This window comes from Vulpes vulpes, chromosome 3 (assembly GCF_048418805.1).
Source record: "Vulpes vulpes isolate BD-2025 chromosome 3, VulVul3, whole genome shotgun sequence".
NCBI lineage: Eukaryota > Metazoa > Chordata > Mammalia > Carnivora > Canidae > Vulpes > Vulpes vulpes.
Window position 1 is genome coordinate 144,100,360 of NC_132782.1, and position 24,580 is coordinate 144,124,939.

The 24,580-nt window shown below is 36.0% G+C and overlaps 1 protein-coding gene across 13 annotated transcripts in view; it reads left to right on the top strand.

The window, feature by feature from the left end:
- ZZZ3 (zinc finger ZZ-type containing 3) overlaps positions 1–24,580 on the top strand; it is a 100,303-nt gene extending 75,723 nt beyond the window's left edge. For 7 of the 13 annotated variants that reach the window (XM_072754833.1, XM_072754832.1, XM_072754834.1 and 4 more), the window contains 10 exons: positions 4,992–5,130; positions 8,332–8,479; positions 8,564–8,679; positions 9,733–9,804; positions 11,006–11,107; positions 11,879–11,974; positions 15,407–15,559; positions 19,998–20,132; positions 22,900–23,000; positions 23,295–24,580. In XM_072754833.1, the coding sequence (XP_072610934.1) occupies positions 4,992–5,130; positions 8,332–8,479; positions 8,564–8,679; positions 9,733–9,804; positions 11,006–11,107; positions 11,879–11,974; positions 15,407–15,559; positions 19,998–20,132; positions 22,900–23,000; positions 23,295–23,439 (1,207 nt within the window). In that variant the 3' untranslated portion in view covers positions 23,440–24,580. The remainder of the gene's footprint in view (positions 1–4,991; positions 5,131–8,331; positions 8,480–8,563; positions 8,680–9,732; positions 9,805–11,005; positions 11,108–11,878; positions 11,975–15,406; positions 15,560–19,997; positions 20,133–22,899; positions 23,001–23,294) is intronic. The other 6 variants (XM_072754840.1, XM_072754838.1, XM_072754842.1 and 3 more) reach the window with 1 other exon arrangement.

Consider the following 24,580-nt stretch of genomic DNA (forward strand, 5'->3'; position numbering starts at 1 on the left):
TATTCTCCCTCTCTCCCTTTGCCCTCATCTTTCCCATCCCATATACGTTTTTCTTTTTGCTGAGACATTTAAAAGTATATTGTATATTAAAAGACATCGCCCGTATACTTTAGTATATGTCTCTTATTTTATTTTTTAAGATTTATTTATTTATTTATTTATGAGAGAGAGGGAGAGAGAGGCAGAGACACAGGAGGAGGGAGAAGCAGGCTCCATGCTGGGAGCCTGACATGGGGACTCGATCCCAGGACTCCAGGATCGTGCCCTGGGCCAAAGGCAGGCGCTAAACCACTGAGCCACCCAGGGATCCCCAGTATATGTCTCTTAAAAACAAGAATATTCTCTTGCATAACCTTCACTACCTTTATTATACCCCAGTAGTCTAGCATTGATACAGTAAAATGGTCTAATCCACAATCTGTATTTACATTTTTTCCATCTATACCCAGAAATGTCCCCCAAAATGTTCATTTCTCCCCCTGTGGGACCTAATTCATGATTATATGTTATGCTTGGTTGTCATGTCTCTGTATCTTTAATCTAGAGCAAGGTCTAACAGACTTTTTCTTAAGGGATCAGATGGTAAATATTTTCAGCTTGGGGGAATCAGCTGCACTTTGCAACTACTTCACTTTGTCATTGTAGTTAGAAAGCAGCCATAGACATTATGTAAATAGATGTGTACAGCTATGTTCTAATAATGCTTTATTTATAGAGGAGTGCCTGGGTGGCTCAAGTTAGTTGTGTCTGATGACTCTTGATTTTGGCTCATGTCATGGTCTCAGGGTTGTGAAATCGAGCTCCACACTAGGTGTGGAGCCTGCTTAAGATTCTTTCTTTCTGGGATCCCTGGGTGGCACAGCGGTTTAGTGCCTGTCTTTGGCCCAGGGCGCGATCCTGGAGACCCGGGATCGAATCCCACGTCGGGCTCCCGGTGCATGGAGCCTGCTTCTCCCTCTGCCTGTGTCTCTGCCCCCCCCCCCCCTCTCTCTCTCTCTCTGACTATCATAAATAAATAAAAAGTATTTAAAAAAAAAAAAAGATTCTTTCCTTCCTCACTTCCATCTCAAAAAAAAAAAATCAAGAAACAAAAACCACTTTCTTTATAGAAACTGACTAAAGGTTGTAGACCTCTGATCTAGAATAGTTTGTTCTGTTTTTTAATTTTTATTTTTTAGTAGGCCCAGTGTGGAGCCCATGGTGGGGCCTGAACCCATGACTCCCCAGATCAAGACCTTAGCTGAGATGGAGTTGGATGCTCAACCAACTGGGCCACCCGGGTGCCACTAGAATAGTTGTGTTTTTGTTTTAAGATTGATTTATTTATTTTAGAGAAAGCGAGCAGGAGGTAGGGGCAGAGGGAAAGAGGGAGAGAGTCTTAAACAGACTCTGCACAGCATAGGGCATAATCTCACGACCCAGAGATCATGACCTGAGCTGAAATCAAGAGTTAGATGCTTAATTGGCCACCCAGAAGCCCCTATAGGAATATTTCACATTCACAGATGTGAACAAAGAATTCAGGAGGTCTTAGACAATGAAAGGTTGTGAAAATAACTTAGATGTAGAATTGAAGAGTATTTATATCTTAGTCAAATATAATTTCATAATATAAATCTCAACGAGTCTTACTGTTGAAGACATGAGACCATGAAATTAACAATTCTTTGCCACAGGTAAGCCTACTATTTGTAGCCATAGATTTAACATTAGAAATAGATAACAAATAATTTTTGATAGATTTAATACAGAGTTGTCCTTGTGGGAATGCTGTAAATATACTTGCATCCACATAAAATTATATACATTTAAGAAAATCATTCTACAGATTACTTGGTTGAGTGAGTAGCAAAAGTGTGAAAGTAGCATGTTTTGCTGGAATTAAAGAGTTGCAGTATTTTTAGTGCTTGAATTTCCTTAAATATCTGTATGAACATCTGTGGTGATTGGGTGCTGTACTGCCATCTTTTATTGGTTTGACTGAGACCGCTATTTTTTCATATTGTGCCTTTATCACGATTCTGGTTTGACCCTTTATAGCCTGTAAAAGTCTATTTCCTTTTCTGTATAGTTTGTATATTAAATAAAAATTGAGACAATATCCTATTGGAGGTTTTAATTTCTTGGGTAAATATTCTCAGAGTCTTAATCATTCCTCACATCATATCTCTACAGTAAATGGCTGGTATGATCTTGACAAATTACTTAATCTGTGCCTTGGTTTCCTTATTTGTAAAATAGTGATAATGGTACCTATCTTGTAAATTTATGTGTTGTTATACTTAAAATACAATGTCTGGCTTATAGTATACATTCAGTAAATATTAGATACTATTGTTATTTCTGCTTACATACTTTGTCGTCCACCTTATCTCTTCATGAACCCGTTTGTCTCTCTTAAAGCAGAGCTGAACACAGTAGCAGGTGTGATCTGACCAGCCTAGGAAGAGTACAGTTGTTATTTCCTCCATTAATTTGAATTAAAGTTGAAATTTTCTTTTTTTAATTCATCGTGGGGAATTTGAAACATACAAAAAAGTAGACAGACTGCTATGATGGACCTCACATACCTAATCTCTATCCCCAGTAACGTGGCCAATCCTGTCCATTTGCTTCCATACAGTTTTCTCCTTCTCTGGTGTAATTGTAGCTCCCCTGTTATACATAAGGTCCATGCCTGATTGGCTTTGGTAATTATTAGAGCTTTTAGGATCATACCTTGTTCTCTTGTAAACAGTTACCAAATTAATGAGCAAATGAATCTTGCCTTGACTGATGTTTGGATCAGTTTCTAGTAGTTTGCTTTTGGAGGTGAAGTGGATGGGTAGGTGGGATCGAAAATAGATTTGTTTGTATCGTACTGCTTTTTTTTAGGTGTCACCTAGTTTTTTATTATTCCTTCCATTTCTGCATAGGAATATATGTGGTAATCTAACTGGTAAAATCTCTGAGTACTCTAGAAAATAATTCAAATTAGCTAGTCGAGAAGACTTGAGTTTACTATTTTCTTACAGTGTTTTCACTCATTCTGGACTTTGTTTTACTAGTATTTATTTTAGGACTTTAATTCAGTAATCATTTTATTTTGATTAAAGAGAAGCAAATAGAGTTTGAAGAGTTATACTTTGTCATCTCTGTTGGAATAATTTAAGTACAAATTGTAAAAATTGTTACAAGGTATTGGTTTCAGAGAGAGGCCCTTCTTCCCAGCGTCAGTAATTGACTATAGCACTTTTTTCAAGCTTGTGTTTACTTTTTCCAAAACTCTGTTCTTGTTCGTTATTAATTGTTACTGTGCTTTCAGCACTTTGCTGAAAGTTTAATAGACTCATAGTCATTTTTATGTTGATGATACAGAAGTATTTAACTCTTGCTTAAAACAGAGATCAGTCATAGTATAGAGACACCATGACAAGTCTTTGGTTATTCACTAGTGGGGAAGAGGTTCTGGAGGTAAAGTATGGCAGTTAAGAGTACTGTAGAGAGTTTGGATAGGTTCTAGAACTCGGCTCACTACCATCACACTAAGGCTGAGCCTCGGGGAGCCTGCCTCACGAAAACAGCCAGTATGGGCAGGGTTTGTATGCGCCATACACTTAACAGCAAATGGGGGCCTCACGGAAGTGAGTTTAGACTTAATCCAGGAGTGACTTAGTTTGGTTCTTGCTTTCCAATTCAGTTCTGACTTTGAAATGAAGTATCTCTAGCTTGAGAGGAGTCTTACCCCCTTCAGTGTTATTAGTTCTTACTTTAATGTTTATCATAAACATTTCAAGAACAAGAGTAAGTATGTTTTAGGCAGGGGGCTAGAGAAGTATCCTGATAAAGAATGCTACGTTGCAATTACGCCATGGCTGTGAACCTCAAAATTGTGTTGTCTTACCTTTGAGATTTCTGCTGGTTTGCTGACTCTTGAACTTAAAAGATTCACTATACTTTTTGATTGTGCAAGACATCGATCTATTCATTTGTTCATTCAGAAATATTTATTGATCATCTCTATGCTGGGAAGTGTGCTGCACACGGGATGAACAAAACAATGAACTTCTCAGATGTGTTTGCCTTTATGGAGTTTACAGTCTAATTGGAAATGGAGTAAAATTTATTTGAAGCCATAAAGAAAAATTTTGTTTTACTTATACGACCTAACCACTTATTTTGAAGCCAAGTTGGAATGAGTTGTTTTTTACTCTTTTTGCAAAGTGTATTTGAACAGTCAGGACTTTGGAGCTAACATATTTTCATATGTGTATTGGTATTTGAAAATAAGACATTAGGCAGGACAATCTGAACAAAAAAGAGAGAAGAGATAGGAAGAGAATTAACTAGTATACATGTACCCTAGTGAGATTTCAGGATAATGACAGATAGTAGGTTTGTGTGGGTAAAAGTATTATGTTGTGCTAAACAGACCTTTGCAGGTAGGGAGTAAGTATCTTTAAGGCCGTTCTTCTTTAAGGATGTTCAATACTTAAGAATTGCTTGGAAAGTAAGCTTCCTGTAGAATGGAAGTATAATAGAGAATGAGAGCCATGACACCTAAAATCATGTCTTAATTTGACAGTTTGCTGTAACTCTGAGCAAGAAAATGTGCCTCGGATTCCTTATTCCAACAGAATACAAAAGAGGGACTGAATTTGCTGATCCCTCCTAGTGCTAAAACCTTTTGTTTTATTTTTTTATTTAGCAGTTTCTTAATGACTTTGTTGGAAAGTCAAGATGCCTTCTTATTTTCTGTACTTGTTCAGGTTCAAGAATTAAAAACTTAAGATGGGGAAATAAGGCTTTGCTTTCTCTAACTGATATTTTCTGACTAGGTACTTCGTAACTCAGGAAGACCTCATTTATTCCCAGTAATATGTTTTACTAAACTCTTTCAGGTAACTTTATAAAGACTGTGTGGCTTAATAGTAGATCATGGCTTGAACTCAGTTTTTATTTATTGTTGTTACTAGAAAATTTTAGTGAGGTATTTTTCTTTGTCTCTGTAGTTATCAGAGACTGTTACAGACGATTGCTGTACTCGAGGCTCAACGTTCTCAAGCAGTCCAGGACCTTGAAAGTTTAGGCAAACACCAGAAAGAAGCACTAAAAAATCCCATTGGATTTGTGGAGAAACTCCAGAAGAAGGTATATATTGAGTACTTTTTAAGATTTATTGAGATATATTTGGTAATAACTTGATTTATTCTTTTAATATGGATATATACTTTTTTAAGTCTTTAATTTTTTTCCACTTCTACAACTAACTATCATGCCCCTACCCCCACCTCAACACACAAAATATACTCCAATGAAAATAGGTGGGAGCTCTAATTAGATATTTATTTTAGGAATTTGATGTTCCATTCACTAGCCATTTTTAGGATCTTTTCCTGTTACCTTTCCATCTTAGGTTAAAAGAAAAAGAGGGTTTTCCTTCTTCTTTGACAAGTTCAGGATTAGTAAAGCAAAAAAGAAAAAGTACCTCAGGATTTATTAACTAGTTTAGTTTTGAGGTACTTTTATAACTCTCCACATAGTGCCTGTAGAGTATACCAACTTTAGTATAGTTATTAGTTACCAGTTTTTAATGAGTCACAAAAGTGTTCTACCAATGTTGAAACGAACAGCCCTGCAGACTTTTTTCATTTAGTTGTATTATTATTTGGGTTTTTCTAGCCATATTATTTACTTGGCAGTCATTACTTTTCTCTCCATGCTCTAGGACATTGAATATCATAATGAATATAGAACTTATATATTAATTTTTTAAAACTCCTAAACTTTATGGATCCTATTCTTTGTACAGTGAGTTCACGTAGGTGTTTATTGATTCTGCATTGCCATTATTAATCATTTCTCTCTTTTTTTGTATATTTTTTTATTGGAGTTTGATTTGCCAGCATATAGAATAACACCCAGTGCTCATCCCGTCAAGTGCCCCCTCAGTGCCCGTCACCCACTCACCCCATCCCCCCGGCCCACCTCCCCTTATTAAACATTTCTATTGCAAAAAGATATAGTACTTATAGTGGTTACTTACAACTGATTCAACTAAAACAGATGGCTATAGAAAAGTAAATATTAGTAAAAAAATTATTAACCTTGATCTTGCTTTATTCATGTTCCCTAGTAGTCAGAAAGATGCATTGAGGCTTATTTACTAGATTTGTATGTAGTTGGTTATTTGCCAGTTTTCCATTTCCAGGTTTAGTTTAGAACTGAATTTCTGGGATCCCTGGGTGGCACAGCGGTTTGGCGCCTGCCTTTGGCCCAGGGCGCGATCCTGGAGACCCGGGGTCGAATCCCACATCAGGCTCCCGGTGCATGGAGCCTGCTTCTTCCTCCGCCTGTGTCTCTGCCTCTCTCTCTCTCTCTGTGACTATCATAAAAAAAAAAAAAAAGAAAAGAAAAGAACTGAATTTCTTTTCACTTTATCTCAGTAATAGAGATGTGATATTGACCATCTTAACAATTTTTAATCAAAATGCACAAAATTACATTAAATCCAGATACTTAGTAATCATGAAAAATTTAGATTCCTTGGAAAGAAATTTTTCTCCTGGATTTAATTTAGAAGTTTGAGTTTTCTGTGTGTGTGTGTGTGTGTGTGTGTGTGTGTGTGTGTATGTGTGTGTTATGTATACAGATATTTTGACTTAGCAATGGAGTTGTGTTCTGATAAACGCATTTTAAGTTGAAAATATCATGTCAAAATTTATTTAACATACCTAACCTACTGAACAGCATAGCTTAACCTAATCTGAGGTTCCATAAAGGTTCTCAGAACACTTACATTAGCCTACAGTTGGGCAAAATTATCTAACACAAAGCCTATTTTATAATAAAGTATTGGATATCTCATGTAATTTACTAAATATGACATTGAAAGTTAAAAGGGGATGGTTGTATGGGTACAGAATAGCAGTCAGTGTCTAGATTTTTTAGCCTTGTGATCCCATGGCTAACTGGGACCTATGGTTCGCTGTTATTGCCCAGCAGCATGATATTGGACTACTTATCACTGCCTTGGGAAAAATTCAAAATTTGAAGTTGAATAGTTGTAAATTGGGTGCCATCTGTACTTAATTTACCTATTTCTTTAGGTTTACTGTACTAGTTAAGTTGTTAACCTGTGATCTGTTTTAGTGGATATTTAAAAACTCCCAATTGAAATTAAGGAAACTTGTGGTATATATTGGTATATAGAATGCAAGGAACATTTATGGCTTGTAAGCTTCCTTTGATATTACTGTCATTATTTTTAAAGACACTCTATGTGAAAATTGAGCCTTAGATTAATTTGTATTATTATGATGATGGTGATAATGTAATATATCATAAGCAAAATAAAAATTAAGAATTCTCGGTAAACAGTCAAACTGGATTTTGCTTGCCAGTTTGACAGTTTATGACCTGTTGTTTTTCTCAACATTTTACTATGGAAAATGTCAAGTACACAGAAGAATTGGAAGTATTGTATAGTTAACACACTCATATTCACCCTTAGATTCTACAATTAAAATTTTGCTATATTTGCTTTATCATGTGTGAATCAATCCTTCATCATTCCATCTTATTTCAAGAATGAATTTTAAAGTTGCAGACATGAACACATTACACCAGAACACTTCAGAATGCATATTACTAACTAAAATTCTTTTTTAAAACATTTTTAAGGTGAGATTTCCATACAGTGAAATTTACAAGTTCTATTTGTACCATTCTGTGAGTTCTGGACAAAAAACATACACCTCTGTAACCCAAATCCCTATCAAAAGATATTGATTATAATGATCTGGTTTTAATAATTATAACAACTAATGACTTCTCTAAAAGGGGTTGGTTAAGTAACTGAATTCCAAGTAGATTAAACATGTAGTTTTGATTCTCAGGGTGTCATAATTTTTTGTGTATGTGCTAAAAATTATATTGTGAAAATAATTCATTGTTTTATGAGTAAGTCATGAACATGGGGGTACACTTAAAATGAATTCTATGTGTCAAGCCTCATCTTTTGCAATTGAACACCTTTCAGACACTGTTGTTAAAGATAGAAACCTTTCTTTGCTATTTATATTTAAAGTGTATTAGTGATAAAGCTCAGCTTTAGAGTTCTATCTAAAAGTAACGCTTGTCTTATTAGATTCATTCTTCCTCTACTTTGCTATCACTTTACTACTTAATGTTTAGACTGTATTATCTTAAGTTTATTGGCTCTTGGATTCAAACAGTGATTAGAAACGTCCAGTTGATGATAACTTGGTTTTGGAGTCCTCTGAAAATTTGGCTTAGTAGATAATTTTTTGAATTAAATTTAGACTGTCACTTTGTTTTATTTTCTCTCAGGCTGATATAGGACTTCCGTATCCACAGAGAGTTGTTCAGTTGCCGGAGATTGTATGGGACCAATATACCAATAGCCTTGGGAACTTTGAAAGAGAATTTAAAAATCGTAAAAGACATACTAGGAGAGTTAAGTTAGTTTTCGATAAAGGTAAGAAATTAGATGGTAAAAATTTAAATAGAGAAGTATCTGGCAGTCTTGCTTTAATAATCCTATACATGGTCTTCTTTTTAGTAGGTTTACCTGCTAGACCAAAAAGTCCTTTAGATCCTAAGAAGGATGGAGAGTCCCTTTCATATTCTATGTTGCCTTTGAGTGATGGTCCTGAAGGCTCAAACAGTCGTCCTCAGGTAAACAATATAAAGCTTTGGAGCAGGAAAATTTGAACTGTAGACAAAATATTTTAACATTTCCTGGTTTGTATTCTTAAAATTTAAGGAGTATTTTACTGATGATAGTGGGGACATTAACTTTAGAGTTAAGAGAAACCTGGATTGGAATCCCAGCTCTATCGCTTACTAGCTGTGGAATGTCATATGTCATTTATATTAAAGCCTCCAAGGGATGCCTGGGTGGCTCAGTGATTGAGCGTCTGCCTTTGGCTCAGGTTGTGATCTTGGGGTCCAGGGATCGAGTCCTGCATCAGGCTCCCTGTAGGGAGCCTATCTCTCCCTCTGCCTATGTTTCTGTCTGTCTCTCTCTGTGTCTCTCATGAATAAATAAGTAAAATCTTTTTAAAAAGCCTCCAAGGGGATCCCTGGGTGGCTCAATGGTTTGGCGCCTCCCCAGGGCGCGATCCTGGAGACCCGGGATCGAATCCCACGTCGGGCTCCTGGTGCATGGAGCCTGCTTCTCCCTCTGCCTGTGTCTCTGCCTCTCTCTCTCTCTCTGTGTGACTATCATAAATAAATAAAAAAAAAATTAAAAAAAAAGCCTCCGAGCTGAAGTTTCCTTTTATATGAAATATTAATATTACCTGTGCTGTAGAGTTGTGTGAGGATTAAATGAGTAGTACATGTAACATGTCCAGTACTGTGTATGACATGTACCCTTTATTCTAAAAATACCAGATTCGTGCAGTGTAATTTAACCAGGATTTGACTCTTGGCCTTGCCACTAGTAGTTAGATGAACCTTAATAGACATGTGGGTTCAGAATGGAAAAGTAACATTTCCTTTTCTTTCAAATGAGGTTGCTGTCATCTGTATTACAGGGTTGCTAGGAGTATAAAACCAAATGAAATAAAGGAATGTGAAAACTTGTTGTGAACAATAAAATTATACATTAAATAAGTTTACTTCAATATTTTGAAATTAATAAAAAATTCCACAATATGTATATTACTTAGCTATATCAAATGGTAGTCTTTATTATTTTTGACAAAAGCACTGTTTTATATGCAGATGATAAGAGGACGCCTTTGTGATGATACCAAACCTGAAACATTCAATCAGCTGTGGACTGTGGAAGAACAGGTAATATTTCTAAATTGTGTGTTTAAAAAAAGGCTCAGATTAGAGTCAGTATTAGACACTCTCTATTAATTATGTATTATTTATACAATATAAAATGTATATTGTATATGATCCCTTTTAACCATGAATTTAAAATACTAACTTGATTCTGTATACTTCTTTTTGCACTCTTAAGCATTTTGGATTTTGAGAATATATGAAATCTAGTTTGGGGATGATTTTTAGAGAAGGAATCTGGGTTATGGGAAGGGGATTGAAAAAGATAGTGAAATGGGTGGAATAAAGTGTTTGTAATGCAGCTTTGAGAGAGAAAAACCTAGGGCCAAGTAAAGCAGTGCCTCAAAGTGAATTCCTGTTTTTGTTACGGAGGGGAGCTGACAAAGCCATGCCAGAGTATTCTGTTACGATTTGGCATATGGCTAGGATTGTTCTTAGGTAAGTTTTGAGACAAATCTCTATTTGATATGAGAATTAATCCCATAGCTATAATGAAAAGCTTTAGGAAATCTTCATTTCCAGCATCCAGATTATTCTGCATCTTTACTGTGAGACAGGGACACCTGGATGGCTCAGTGGTTGAGTGTCTGCCTTCAGGTCAGGACATGATCCTGGGATCTGGGATTATCCCACATTGGGCTCCCCACGGGGAGCCTGCTTCTCCTTCTGCCTATGTCTCTGCCTCTCTCTCTATGTCCCTCATGAATAAATAAATCTTAAAAAAAAAAAAAAAACTGTGGGACAGTTTTAGGGTATAGATAAGAATTTGGAAGACCACCCAAAGAAAGGAAAAGTCTCTTTTATGTATTCTATCTGAATCCAAATGACATTTTTGTCAAATCTATAGGGGCAAGCCCAACCATAGTCTACCAAGAAAAAATGGTCAATGGAAATCATTAAGATGTGTAAAGCATAATTAATTAATCAAAAAATTTTTGGTGCTGTATTTTTACTTAAGTGAATAGGAAATCTTTATAAGGTTTTCCGTAGGTTTATTCTCTAATCTCATTTTTCCTGTAAAGTCTTGAGTTCCTTAGGAGAATTTTTCCTACCATGAGGATTGTTAGTGACCTAACCTCCAAAGTTGGAAGGGAATATTATAGTTTAAAAGGAGGTGCAAATGTATTTATTCATTTATGTAAGTGCATCTGTTTATGAAACTCAATATTAAACTTTTTAAAATTTGGTTTTCGGTTTGTCTTAGAAAAAGCTTGAACAGCTACTCCTGAAATACCCTCCTGAAGAAGTAGAATCTCGACGCTGGCAGAAGATAGCAGATGAATTGGGCAATAGGACAGCAAAACAGGTGATTGAGGAGACAGCCCTGTATTGCTAGCATGTTTTTTTAGTAGTTTTTTAATGAAAGATAATGGCAGCTGACATCAGCAAATCTGTTACATCATATTTACCTACACAGTGCTATAGTATGTGGGTTTTTGTTTTGTTTTTAACATAGTATATTTTATGTTGAGTTCAGAAACAACTTGACATAATTAATTCTGCTTCAGATCATTACTAAAAAATAAGGATGTAATGTATTTAGTTTGGTGTCTTTTTGAATGTTTAGTGAGTGCGCCAAGTTGTGTACTTTTTGGTTAGACTATGCTAATAGATTTGTGACCTACTTAAGTATTCTCTGGTTATCTTTTTTTATTTAAAAAAAGAAAACCTAGCAGTTTTCTTCTTCAGATTACCATTGATATTAATAGATATGTTTTTAATGCTATAAGCATGAGCATTCACTAGTTGAAAATATGTGTTTAGCTTTGGAGTCAAACACATTTCCTTTATTTTAACGATTTTTTTTGTCCAGGTTTTATTTTTTTATTTTTTTTTATTTTTTATTTTTTATATTTTATTTCTATTTTTATTTTTTTTGTTCAGGTTTTAAAATATAAGTGTGCTTGTTGGCAGTTTAAAATTACTTCTAGGTTTTCTGATAAATTTTAAATTGTTAGCATCCGTTAAGATACACAGGTATATTTTAATTAAAAAAAAAAACATTCAAAAAAATAAAAAAACCATTCAAGTATTGCATGTCTCGTAATAATGTTAAATGGCTTTTGTGTTTCCTTAGGTTGCCAGCCGAGTGCAGAAATATTTCATAAAACTAACTAAAGCTGGCATTCCAGTCCCAGGAAGAACACCAAACTTATATATATACTCCAAAAAGGTAAAAAGAAAATGGAGAAAGTAAACTTTAGATCTTAAACTTATCAAAGTCAGAATTGGTATATGTAAAAATGCATACATTTATCAGAACAAAATTGTCTTATTTTTAAAATCCAACTTACTATAAGCATTTTGTTATAACGATAGGATTCCGTTGTTGCTGTTCAGTGAAATTGAATGATCTTTGTGTTTGCTATTTTCTTAGGAGAAGGTTAGCTTCTGTGAATGGGTGCTGCTTGAAAGATTTAGATTGAATGTACATCAGAAAGGCCTTTGTGATATTAAAAGTTTTAGAGTGAGTCTTCAATAGACACAATCAATTTCTGTTTTTAGATATGCTACATAAACCCGAAAATAGGAATGTTTATTAAAATATATTATTTAAGCCTCACCACAATTCTAGAAGTGTAGTTTAGTATTATCATTTTTACTTTACTGGTAATAATATTGATAGCTAGCTTTTATTCTTATTAAATGCTCTGGATCAATGCAGCCTTTTTTTGTTCAGGCAGAGAGGGATAAAGAGTGGGTAGGGCAGAGGGAGAGAGGATCCCAAGCAGGCTCTATGCCTGGAACAGAGCCCAATACAGAGCTCGATCCCACGACCCTGAGATCATGACCTGAGCTGAAAGCAAGAGTCGGACACTTAACTGACTGAGCCACCCAGGCGCCCCTGCAGCATTTTTTATAGATGAGAAAACTAGGCCTTGGGAGACCTGACTGGTTTAGTAGATAGAGCATGTGACTTGATCTCAGGATTGTGAGTTGGAGCCCCATGTTAGTATAGAGATTACTTAAAAATACAGTCTTAAAAATAAAAAGCTAAGCCTTAAGGTAAATGGAGTCAGTTGTCCCGTCATAAGTCTGAGAATCATTGACCTCTTGATTCTAATCCCAAGCCTTTTCCACTGTTCTTTGCTGAAAAAGCTGTTACCTCTTTCCTATGTAAACCACTGCATCATATTGTAGCCAATTTTTTGCTTTAATTGCAAAAAATAAAGCACAAAATTGGCCTCTTTCATTTCCTTCGTAAATCATCCTGACATTTCCTCTCCACCATCACTGCCATTCTTCAGATAAGAAGCTAAGAGTAGGGAACCCTGAGTGGCACAGCGGTTTAGCACCTGCCTTTGGCCCAGGGCGCGATCTTGGAGACCCGGGATCGAATCCCACGTCAGGCTCCCGGTGCATGGAGCCTGCTTCTCCCTCTGCCTGTGTCTCTGCCTCTCTCTCTCTCTCTCTCTCTCTCTCTGACTATCATAAATAAAAATTAAAAAAAAAAAAAAAAAAAGAAGCTAAGAGTATGTATCTGATGCTGTTACCCTTCCTTATTGAAGCTTCCTTATTGTTTTACATAATTTTACATTAAGAATATTACTTGGGGATCCCAGGGTGGCTCAGTGGTTTAGTGCCTACCTTCGGCCGGGGGGCATGATCCTGGAGTCCCAGGATCAAGTCCCACATCGGGCTCCCTGAGTGGAGCCTGCTTCTCCGTCTGCCTGTGTCTCTGCCTCTCTCTCTCTGTGTCTCTCATGAATAAATAAATAAAATCTTTAAAAAATATATTATTTGTAAAGCTCTATGTCTTACAAGTTTTATTTTTAGTCATTTTACCGTGCTTTGGAAGCTTGTTTTGTCAGTTGATTTGAATATTTTTAATATCCTCCACCCCTACTCCTAAATATAGCATTACTTATATCAAATATGTGGAGTTCATCCTATAACTTTGGAATGTTGGTACCTTGATACTTAATTTAACAGCTCTAATTTTAATGGTTAATTTCCAAGTTAACTTTAGGTGTATTGGGTACCTTATATTTTCATAGTTAAGACTAGTAATGATAACAGGAATCCTAAAGAAACCTAAATGTGTTCCCTCCTTTATGTGCACTGAATTTTTTTTTAATTAATTTTTATTGGTGTTCAATTTACCAACATACAGAAAAACACCCAGTGCTCATCCCGTCAAGTGTCCACCTCAGTGCCCGTCACCCATTCCCCTCCAACACCCGCCCTCCTCCACTTCCACCACCCCTAGTTCGTTTCCCCGAGTTAGGAGTCTTTATGTTCTGTCTCCCTTCCTGATATTTCCCAACATTTCTTTTCCCTTCCTTTATATTCCCTTTCACTATTATTTATATTCCCCAAATGAATGAGAACATACACTGTTTGTCCTTCTCCGATTGACTTATTTCACTCAGCATAATACCCTCCAGTTCCATTCACGTTGAAGCAAATGGTGGGTATTTGTCGTTTCTAATTGCTGAGTAATATTCCATTGTATACATAAACCACATCTTCTTTATCCATTCATCTTTCGATGGACACCGAGGCTCCTTCCACAGTTTGGCTATTGTGGCCATTGCTGATAGAAACATCGGGGTGCAGGTGTCCCGACGTTTCATTGCATCTGAATCTTTGGGGTAAATCCCCAACAGTGTGCACTGAATTTTAAGTTAGCATTTTGACTCTAGAGATGTAGCCCAGGCACAGATAGAGTGATTCCTTGCCACTGTTACCTTGAATCTTTTTTTTTTTTTTAAAGATTTTATTTATTTATTCATGATAGAGAGAGAGAGAGGGAGGGAGAGAGAGAGAGAGGCAGAGACACAGGCCGAGGGAGAAGCAGGCTCCATGCTGGGAGCCTGATGCGGGACTCGACCCCAGGACTCCAGGATCGCGCCCTGGACCAAAGGCAGGCGCCAAACCACTGAGCCACCCAGGGATCCCCCGTTGCCTTGATTCTTAAAACAGATGAAATGATGGTTCTGCTTGTAGCTGAGATTATCCTTTGTGGCTCTACTGTCTATGAAGAGAGGCAGTCTCTACAGGTGGTTTGAGAGTTAAGGCTTTGGTCCCACACAGGCTTAGTTTGTAATCTTGGTCTTACCACTATCTAGCTGCAGCACCCTGAACAAGAAACTTAACCTCCATCTTTAAATGAGAGGTGATAGTAACTACTTTGTAGGAATGTGGGGATTAAATGACACTGACATACAGTAAGCAGTCCACCAGTGTTAGATAGTATTTTTAGACATTCATCATGTTGTGGAAGTTTGTTTTGTTCTGTTTTTACTTGGTTGTTTATATCTGGCTTACGCTACTTCATCCTCCCTGAACTTCTATGAGAGGACTGTAAGAGGAGTGTTTAGCATTTGAAAAGAGTGTGGTCATTGTGGGGGATCCAAATACAAGCTAGATAGCGTGTGATCCATGGTACTGGTGTTGGGGTATTCCCCCTACATTTTTTTTAATCTAGTTGTGCTTTAAAAATCTAGATAATCTAGAAAAAACACATAAGACTATGCTTGAAGGGTAGAGCCGAAATCCTTTTAATAGATAGAGCTAGAGGAAACAATTGTTATATTTGATTATCTTTGATTCTTTTAATGGTTTTCCATTGTCCCAATTAAAAATTTGTTTTCTCACTTAGTCTTCAACAAGCAGACGACAGCACCCCCTTAATAAGCATCTCTTTAAACCTTCCACTTTCATGACTTCCCATGAACCACCAGTATATATGGATGAAGATGATGACCGATCCTGTTTTCATAGCCACATGAACACTGCTATTGAAGAGGCTTCAGTAAGTTACCTATTTATATAAAAATGTATATACCTATTTATTTATCTATGTATTATATAGATCAGGACACAGAATGAGAGCACCTGAAATTTTATATTATTCTCTTCAGAGAATGTTGGTTTCTCTTAATTAACCAGTCAAATTTATGGGCTTTTTAAAAACAATATATTGTTAAAGCAAAAACAATATATTGTTAAATTGTTGTATATTCAAAAAAAATGTTGTATATTCATAATATATATCACTATGTACATTAACATGTAAAAAAGAAATTTTAAAACATGCAAAGATAGAATAGTGTAATGCATTCTATAGATACTATATTAATAAAATAAAATTTTAAAACATGCAAAAATAGAGTGGTATAATGAACCCACAGGTACCTATCCCCCAACTTCAGTAATTATCAGCTTGTTGCAATCTTATTTTCACCTGTACTTATTACCCACCTCAGCTCCATCCTGGATTATTTTGGAGCAAGTCCCAGACATTACAGAGTATTATTATCATGTTACAAAAAGATAATTCTCTATGCAAATATGCACTCAGTTCACATTCCCCCAGTCAAGAATTGAAATATATTTCCTCCTTCCCTCTCCACCCCCTTTTCTCCTCTTAGAACTTTTTTGTTGAAAAACTGGATTAGAATTTACCACATGTGTATTTTGTTTGCCTCTCCTTGATGTCAATTATTCTATATTTCTGTTCCCTGAATTTTCTGTAAATTGATAAGAGGTCTAGATAATTGACCAGATTCATACTTGTTTCTGTTTTTTTTTTTTTTTTTTTTTTAAAGATTTATTTATTTGAGAGAGAGTGCAACACAGGGTATAGGGACAGAGGGGGAGTGAGAGCGATTCTTAAGCAGACTCCACGCTGGGCATGGAGCCTGACTTTAGGGCTCAATCTTACAACCCTGAGATCACGACCTGAGCCAAAACCAAGAGTCAGACACTTGACGGACTGCACCACCCACATTTGTTTGTTAGGGTGGGCAGGTCTAGTTCATGTGTACTTATATATCAGTGTGATTGTCCTTTTTTTGTTGGTTGGTTAGGTTTTTTTGTTTGTTTGTTTGTTTTTACATAGTAGCCATTGATTGTTACTGGGATTCATTAATTCATTAGATGTTACAAAATAGTGATTTTTTTTCATTTTTTAAATTTATTTGATAGACTGTTCTGTAAAATAACCCCCTCTCCTTCAACTGTTTGATTACCCTAAGGTACATATGAAAAAGGCCGTATAACTGCTTAATTCTTTTTTTTTTTTTTTTTTTTTAAGATTTTATCTATTTATTTGAGAGAGAGAGCACAAGCAGGGGGGCAAGGATCCTTAGAGGGAGACAGTGAGGCAGATTCTCTGCTAAGCAGGGAGCCTGATGCAGGGCTTGATCTGAGAACCGGTTCTGGGACCATGACCGAAGCTGAAGGTAGACACCCAATTCAGCAACCCAGGCACCCTGATTTTTCTTATTTTTTAAATGATTGAGGGGCACCTTGGTGATGCAGTTGATTAAGCATCAGACTCTTGATCTTAGCTCAGGTTGTAAGCTCAGGGTTGTGAGTTCAAGTCCCATGTAGGCCCAGTGTGGTGCCTACTTAAAAAGAAGAAGTACTGAATTTTGATTTGGAGTTTAAGTGGAAGAACTCTAAAGAAGTGGTAGTCGAGTTGGCAATTGAAGGATGAAAAAATTTAGCCAGATGAGAAGTAGATGAATATATGTAGTAGATTGAATTTAACTTTTGGTTTGATTTATTTTTAAATGAGCACCAGTTTAAATCATTCTGATTATTTTGAAATAGTTATTCAAATGTATATTTATGAAGCCACTAGTGGTAAAATGTATAGATTTCAATTTCTCTTTTCAAAAGAGCAATATCTAGAGAGAATATGACTTCATGTATGTACTTCCATACAGTTTTAAAATCTATACACATTTTAGTCTCTTTCGAAATTAGTCATAGTATTTCCCCTTTAAACTTAAAAAATGATTATAACAAGGAACTCTGTTTATGGGTGTTTTGTAAAAATTTTTAATTGTGATAAATACATACATAAAGTTTACCATTTTAATTAGTTTTAAGTGTATAGTTCAGTAGTGTTAAGTGTATTCACATTTTTGTGCAGCTAGTCTCCAGAACTCTTCACTTCTTGGGAAACAAACTCAGAACCATTTAACAGCATCTCCCCATTGCCTCCTCCTTCCAGCCCCTGGCAACTACCAGTTTAACTTTGTCTCTGTGAATTTGGCTACTCCTGTACCTCATATAAGTAGAATCATGAAGGTTTTGTCCTTTCTTGACCAACTTCTAGCACTTAACGTATTCAGGTTTCATCCATCTTGTAACATGTGTCACTATTTCCTTCCTTTTTAAGGCTGAATGATATTTCATGGTAGGGATATATACTACTTTTTGTTTATTCGTTCATCTGTCAGTGGACACTAGGTTGTTGTGAATAATGCCATGAACATAGGTGTACAAGCATCTCTTCGAGTCCCTGCATTCAGTTCTTTTGGGTATAAACCCAGAAGTGGAATTGCTGGGTCCATGTGTTAATTTCACGTTTAAGTTTTGAGGAAACGCCATACTATTTTCTGTAGTGTCCACAACATTTAACATATTTACCAACAGTGCACAAGGGTTTCGGTTTCTCTGCATCCTTGCCAATACTCGTTTTTTTCTGTTTGTTTGTTTGTTTGTTTTCTCTTTTGATAGTAGCCATCATGATGGTTGAGGTGATTTAACTTTTCTTAAGTCTTATTGACCAAAGTTAGTAGTATCCTTAGCCCTAAAATGAAAATTAAAGGACTTGGCAGAGTTTTTACTCTGTATTTGCTTAAAAATCTGAACTTAATAAATTTCATCATAAAATTTCTTACTCCATTATTTAGTTAGGTCACATATTTATTAGTGTTAACATATTTACTACATTACTTACATTATCATCCTCCGTGCTAACATAGGAAGGCAATGGCTATAATTTAACATCTCTAGTTGACAAGAATTAGAAATGGGTGAAAGAGAGTGTGAGATAAGGTAGGTGAAGTATGAGATTGTAAGGACTCTTTTGTTAGCTGAAGACTTTGAACTTCATTCTGTAGACAGTCAAGAAGCCATTTGGAGATTTTAAGTCCTGGTGGGGGCCTGAGGAAGGAGTGATAGATACTATAGAGAGGACTGATTCGAACGATTTTAGAAAGTATTAAATACTGACAGATTTCGTTGGATTAGATATAAGATAGTGAAAAATTATGAAAAACTCTTAAATTTAGGCCTTAGGTTGCTGAGTGTGTAAGGAGTTAAATATTTAGAAAACTCTGGGTTCAAATCAGGACTTTGCAACTAATTGTGAGACCTTGAGTAAATGTTACAGTATCTGTAAATAGCAGTTTCCTTGACATAAAAGCAACATTGTAGTTAATAGTACCTAACATGAGGAACAGGAGGAATGGAAGGAATTGTCTGCACCGGAATTGATAGAATGTGGATGGGGTCCATGAATTGGAGATGCTTTTAGGAACACTGGAAATTAGTGACCATGGGATCAGTCATGAGGTAGCTAAGGGAAGAAATAGATCATTGATGGCAGAGCACAAATAAATTGGGAGAATAAGTCTGAAGCAGTTAGTGATTTATGTAGAAATTTCATATATTTATGTAGTTTTTAGTATTCATTTTTTGTACTCTCTTCTAAATAATTGTGATTTACTTTATCCTCTCGGGTAAGACAGGAATGTACTGCCTTGGTCATTGGACCACAGAGCAGAGGTTGGAATTTGCTCATGGTTAAGAAAATGTTATATTTACTTGAGGAAGTATAAAAATCTTTCAGAGAAGAGAAGCTTCCTGGAGATCAGTAGAAATAGATTGTAAAGAGTATCTCAAGTAGCCATGAATGTGTTGGGATGGGGTTGAGCCTGCATTAATGTACAGCAGAGGTGGGAGTCATCCCCTGGTACTTTGTTAGATGGTCTACCATAACTCAGTATTACTAGTGAATTCAGAAGTCCTCCAGGGTGCCTGGGTGGCACAGTCAACTAAGTGGCCAACTCTTGGTCTCAGCTCAGGTCGTGATCTCAGGTTTGTGAGATCGAGCCCCACCGCAGCCTCTGTGCTGTGTGCAGCCTGCTTGAGACTGTCTTTCCCTCTCTCTGTGCCCCTCTACCCCTCAAATACATACATACATACATACATACATACATACATACATACATACATACATCTTAAAAAAAAAAAAAAGCAGAAGCCCTCCAAAAGTATTAGTCTAAAATATTCATAAAAGCAGCCACTTATTTTCTGTGAGCCCTATAAGGTGAGGTATCTTACAAGAGAAAAATATTTTGTTAATAGGAAAATATTCTGTGTCAGTATTTCTTACACTTAGTTCATTTTAATTATCAAACATTTTCGTTTTCTCTTTTATTTTTTATTAGGACGAAGAAAGTATTCCTATCATGTATAGGAATTTACCTGAATATAAGGAACTATTACAGTTTAAAAAGTTAAAGAAGCAGAAACTCCAGCAGATGCAAGCTGAAAGTGGATTTGTACAACATGTGGGCTTCAAGGTAAATTCTATCATTTATTCAGTTTTTGAAAGGGTGATAAAAGATTTAAGGTAGTTTCTGAAGCTTTAAAATCCAGACTTCCAGCACACAGATAAAAGTAAGTTTAGCTCTAGTACTGTTCATTTAACTGTAGTGTGCTATAGATACTATGTTAATAGGTTTATGATTCAGTGGGAAGAATACAAACATACAGATATTTTGAGGTAAAATATGAGATTTTTTGTCTATTTCCTTTTCTTACTCCCACTTTTACGGATATATAACTGACAAAAATTATATATATTTAAGGTGTACAAAATTTTCAGGTGCAAAAAGAGCACTTCACATAGTTAGGTTTTTTGTATGTGTGTGGTGAGAACACTTAGGTACTTTTTCAGCAAATTCCAAGTCTACCGTACTATATTACTAATCCCAGGCTGTACATTAGATCTCCAGAACTTATTTCTTTTATAATTGAAAATTTGTATCATTTGACTGACCTCTTCCCATTTCTCCCACCTGTCAACCCCTGACAACCACCACTCTACTCTCTGCTTCTATGAGTTTGAGTTTTTTGTTTTCATATATAAGTGAGATTGTATAGCACTTGTTCCTTTCTGTTGTTTATTTTACTCAGCATAATGTCCTCTACTTTCTCATCCATGTTGTCACAAATGGCAGGATTTCTTTTTCTTTTGTGGCTGAATAATACTTCATTGTGTGCATGACTTTTTTATTTTATCCTTTCATCCATTGGACCTATTTCTTTGTTGCTGTTCATAGATCAGAAATTTCTTTTCCCCTTCCAGGCTAGTAGAAGTATATCCATTTATTTCACAAAATTTTGAAATACCCATTATTATGTTCCAGGCACTTTGCTTAAGTGCTAAAGATTCACTAGTAAGCAAGATGGACCTAGTTTCTGTCCTTATTCTGTTTTCATCTCATAAGGAATTTAGAGAAGTTAAAATAGTAAAATAGCTGAGTATGACTAGCAAACTGGAGAGTAGTAAGGCTATTCAGATGCCTTGGAGATTTGCTGAGCAGTTTAAACTTTCCTTGAAGTGTTGAAAAACCAAAGAAGTTTAATCAGAGAGTAACATGAAATTTGCATTTCATAAAAATCATTCCTATTACTTAAACTATTAGTATTAATAGTCTTTGGGAAGGCAATGAGTTTAGAGTGGATAATCTCTCACTACTATATTGTTAAATTCTGTAAACAGTAATGTATTCATGTATTATGTATGTAACTGAAAAAAATTAAGTGAAGGAGAAGATCATTCTGGACTTAGCATGGAGAATGGATAAGAAGGTGGGGCTGGAGGCAGGAAGACTGGTTAGACATTCTTTTGGTAATTTAGACAAAAGTTAAGAATGCCCTGGGCTTGACTGGTGGCTGTGGAAATTGAGAGATCAGATTGACAAGTTTGAGAATACTTGGGCCTTTAGAATTGACTGTACTTGGTGAGATTGGAGGAAGTAAAAATGAGACCAGGAACTATGTAAGAGTTGCTGGTAGCGGTATATATATAAACATACTGATATGTGCTGTAACCGATACACAGAAACTTAAAATTATTATACCGCTGAACCTCTTATGGCCATTAGTTAGACTATATTAAATGATTTTTTTCCTCTTGGTCTTTCCATAACCCTGCTTCTCCATTAGAAATTTTCCTAATTGGTATCTCTGGCCTTTCAAGAGGAAACTCTCCACTTCTCAAAATTTTGTTGTAAAACCCAGCTGTGGCTTGTTTACTAATCTGTCAGCCACTCTGGTCGGCCTGATGATCAAAGCAACTAGAAATGAGACTGATTTTCAGAATTGCCCAGGAGAGGCTGCTGGCTACCACGATGCCACCACACTGGGAAGGAGCTAGATCTGCCTTTTCTTTGTGTGATAGGCATTGGTATTAGGATTCTTCAGGCTTTGAAGAGTAATTTGATAAAAGTTTAGAGAGGACTTTGTGTTTACCTGGGTTCACTAACAATAGCTTGTTCAGTAGTTCTGTAATGTATTTGTGTAGTTTTAACTATGGCTTTCAGTCACAGTCATTATACCCTGGTCTGAAGTCCATTTAAAGTAAACAGTTATTAATAATCAATCCAGATTTGCAGGGGATTTACTTAAAATTTAAAAAGTAAAGAGTATGCTTCTCAGGGACCCCTGCCCTGGGTGGCTTGGCGGTTGAGCCTCTGCCCTGCTCAGGGCGTGATCCCAGGATCCGGGATCAAGTCCCACAGCGGGCTTCTTGTAGGGAGCCTGCTTCTCCCTCTGCCTACATCTCTGTGTCTCAAATAAATAAATAAATAAATAAATAAATAAATAAATAAATAGTCTTTAAAAAAATAATAAACTTAAAAAAAAAGTATACCTCTCAGGAGGAGCACTGAGTCATGTATAGAATTGTTGCATCACTATATTATATGCCTGAAACTAATAGAACAGTGTGTGTTAACTGTACTGGAATTAAAAACTTTAAGAATTTAAAAAAAATTTTTTTTAAACTTTAAGAGTTTTAAAAATAAATTAAAGCATATTGAAGGTTATCCCTCAGTTATTAGAATGTCTCTCTCACCCACCTGTACTTGTATCTTGAATGGATGGAATTTCTGCTAGGTTGCTAGAAATTGTGTTTAACTGACAAGTTTTTATGTTCTGTCTAGTGCATGGGGAGGGAGGAGAGGATGTTTCTGTGCACATTGTGTGTTTGTGTTTCCCAGCAGGAAAAAAAGGTTTTGTAACAATCTTGTTTAATATTTTTTCTCTCTGAAACTTCCATAGTGTGATAACTGTGGCATAGAACCTATCCAGGGCGTTCGGTGGCACTGCCAGGATTGTCCTCCAGAAATGTCTTTGGATTTCTGTGATTCTTGTTCAGACTGGTAAGTGTTTTCTTCACTGTAGGTGCCACATTTTAACCAGTAAAGAGCTTCTCAGCCACTGGTGAATTTGGTTTCTAAACTACTTAGAAAAGGATCACGTTTGGTGGATTAAACTGTGTTCTAGGCAATTAAGAAATATTCTTTAATTATATCACATCTTGAGTAACTTTCCATTAGAGATTTTGCTAGATTAATGGATTTAAATAGGTAGAGCTATGAGGAAGTTTTGTAATGTCTAGACAAAAATGCATCCAGTGTCATGTAATGATGTGTGTGTGTGTGTTTTCTCTGCAGCCTACATGAAACAGATATTCACAAGGAAGATCACCAATTAGAACCTGTTTATAGGTCAGAGACATTCTTAGACAGAGACTACTGTGTGTCCCAGGGCACCAGTTATAATTACCTTGACCCAAACTACTTTCCAGCAAACAGATGACATGGAAGAGAACATCATATACTAGTCCTCTTCAACACATAGCAATGGTATCATTGTGAATTATGTGCACAGTTTGGAAAGATTCTCTGCTTTCCCTGAATGACACTCACAGCATGACAGCTTCCTGAGTGTTCTCGTCAAGTCCAGCTCTGCACCGTTGTGACTCTAGATCACTGTTCAGCAGCTGAACATTCCTGGTGAGCAAAGGGTTTCCCTGGCGAATTTCTTATCACCACCCTAAAGCCTTTCAGGTGGTGATCTTAAATGGGTGAGATGGAAACGAGAGCACACATTAAAGAGAGAGTAAATTCCAAAGGTTTCAAAGAACTCGGTCATAAATAGGATAATGAGAAGACAAAGTATTTATATTAAAACAGTTTAGTAGCTTTCAGTTTTGTGAAAATAGTTTCGGCACAGAAGCTGACTTCTTAGACAAAGTTTTAACCAATGATGGTATTTGCTTCTAGGATATACACTTTAAAAGAACTCACTGTCCCAGTGGTGGCCGCTGATGGCCTTTAGTAAATCGGAGCTGCTTAACCATATTGATGTCTAATTTCTTTTAACCACAATGAACTGTCCTTATTACCAACAGCGAAGCACTACAGGAGGCAACTGTGGCATTGCTTCCTTAACCAGCTCATGGTGTGTGAATGTTATAAAATTGTCACTCAGATATATTTTTTAAATGTAATGTTATATAAGATGATCATGTGATGTGTACAAACTATGGTGAAAAGTGCCAGTGGTAGTAACTGTGTAAAGTCTCTAATTCACAACATTAATTCCTTTAAAATACACAGCCTTCTGCCTCTGTATTTGGAGTTGTCAGTGCAACTCATCAAAGAAAACTGCCTAATATAAAAATCATATATATGGTAATAATTTCCCTCTTTTGTAGTCTGCACAAGATCCATAAAAGATTGTATTTTTATTACTATTTAAACAAGTGATTAAATTTAGTCTGCGCAGTGAGCAAGAGTTCACATGCATTCTTTTATACTGCTGGATTTTGTTGTGCATCATTTAAAACATTTTGTATGTTTCTTCTTATCTGTGTATACAGTATGTTCTTGAATAATGTTCATTTGTCAGGAGAACTGTGAGAAATAAACTATGTGGATACTGTCTGTTTATATTA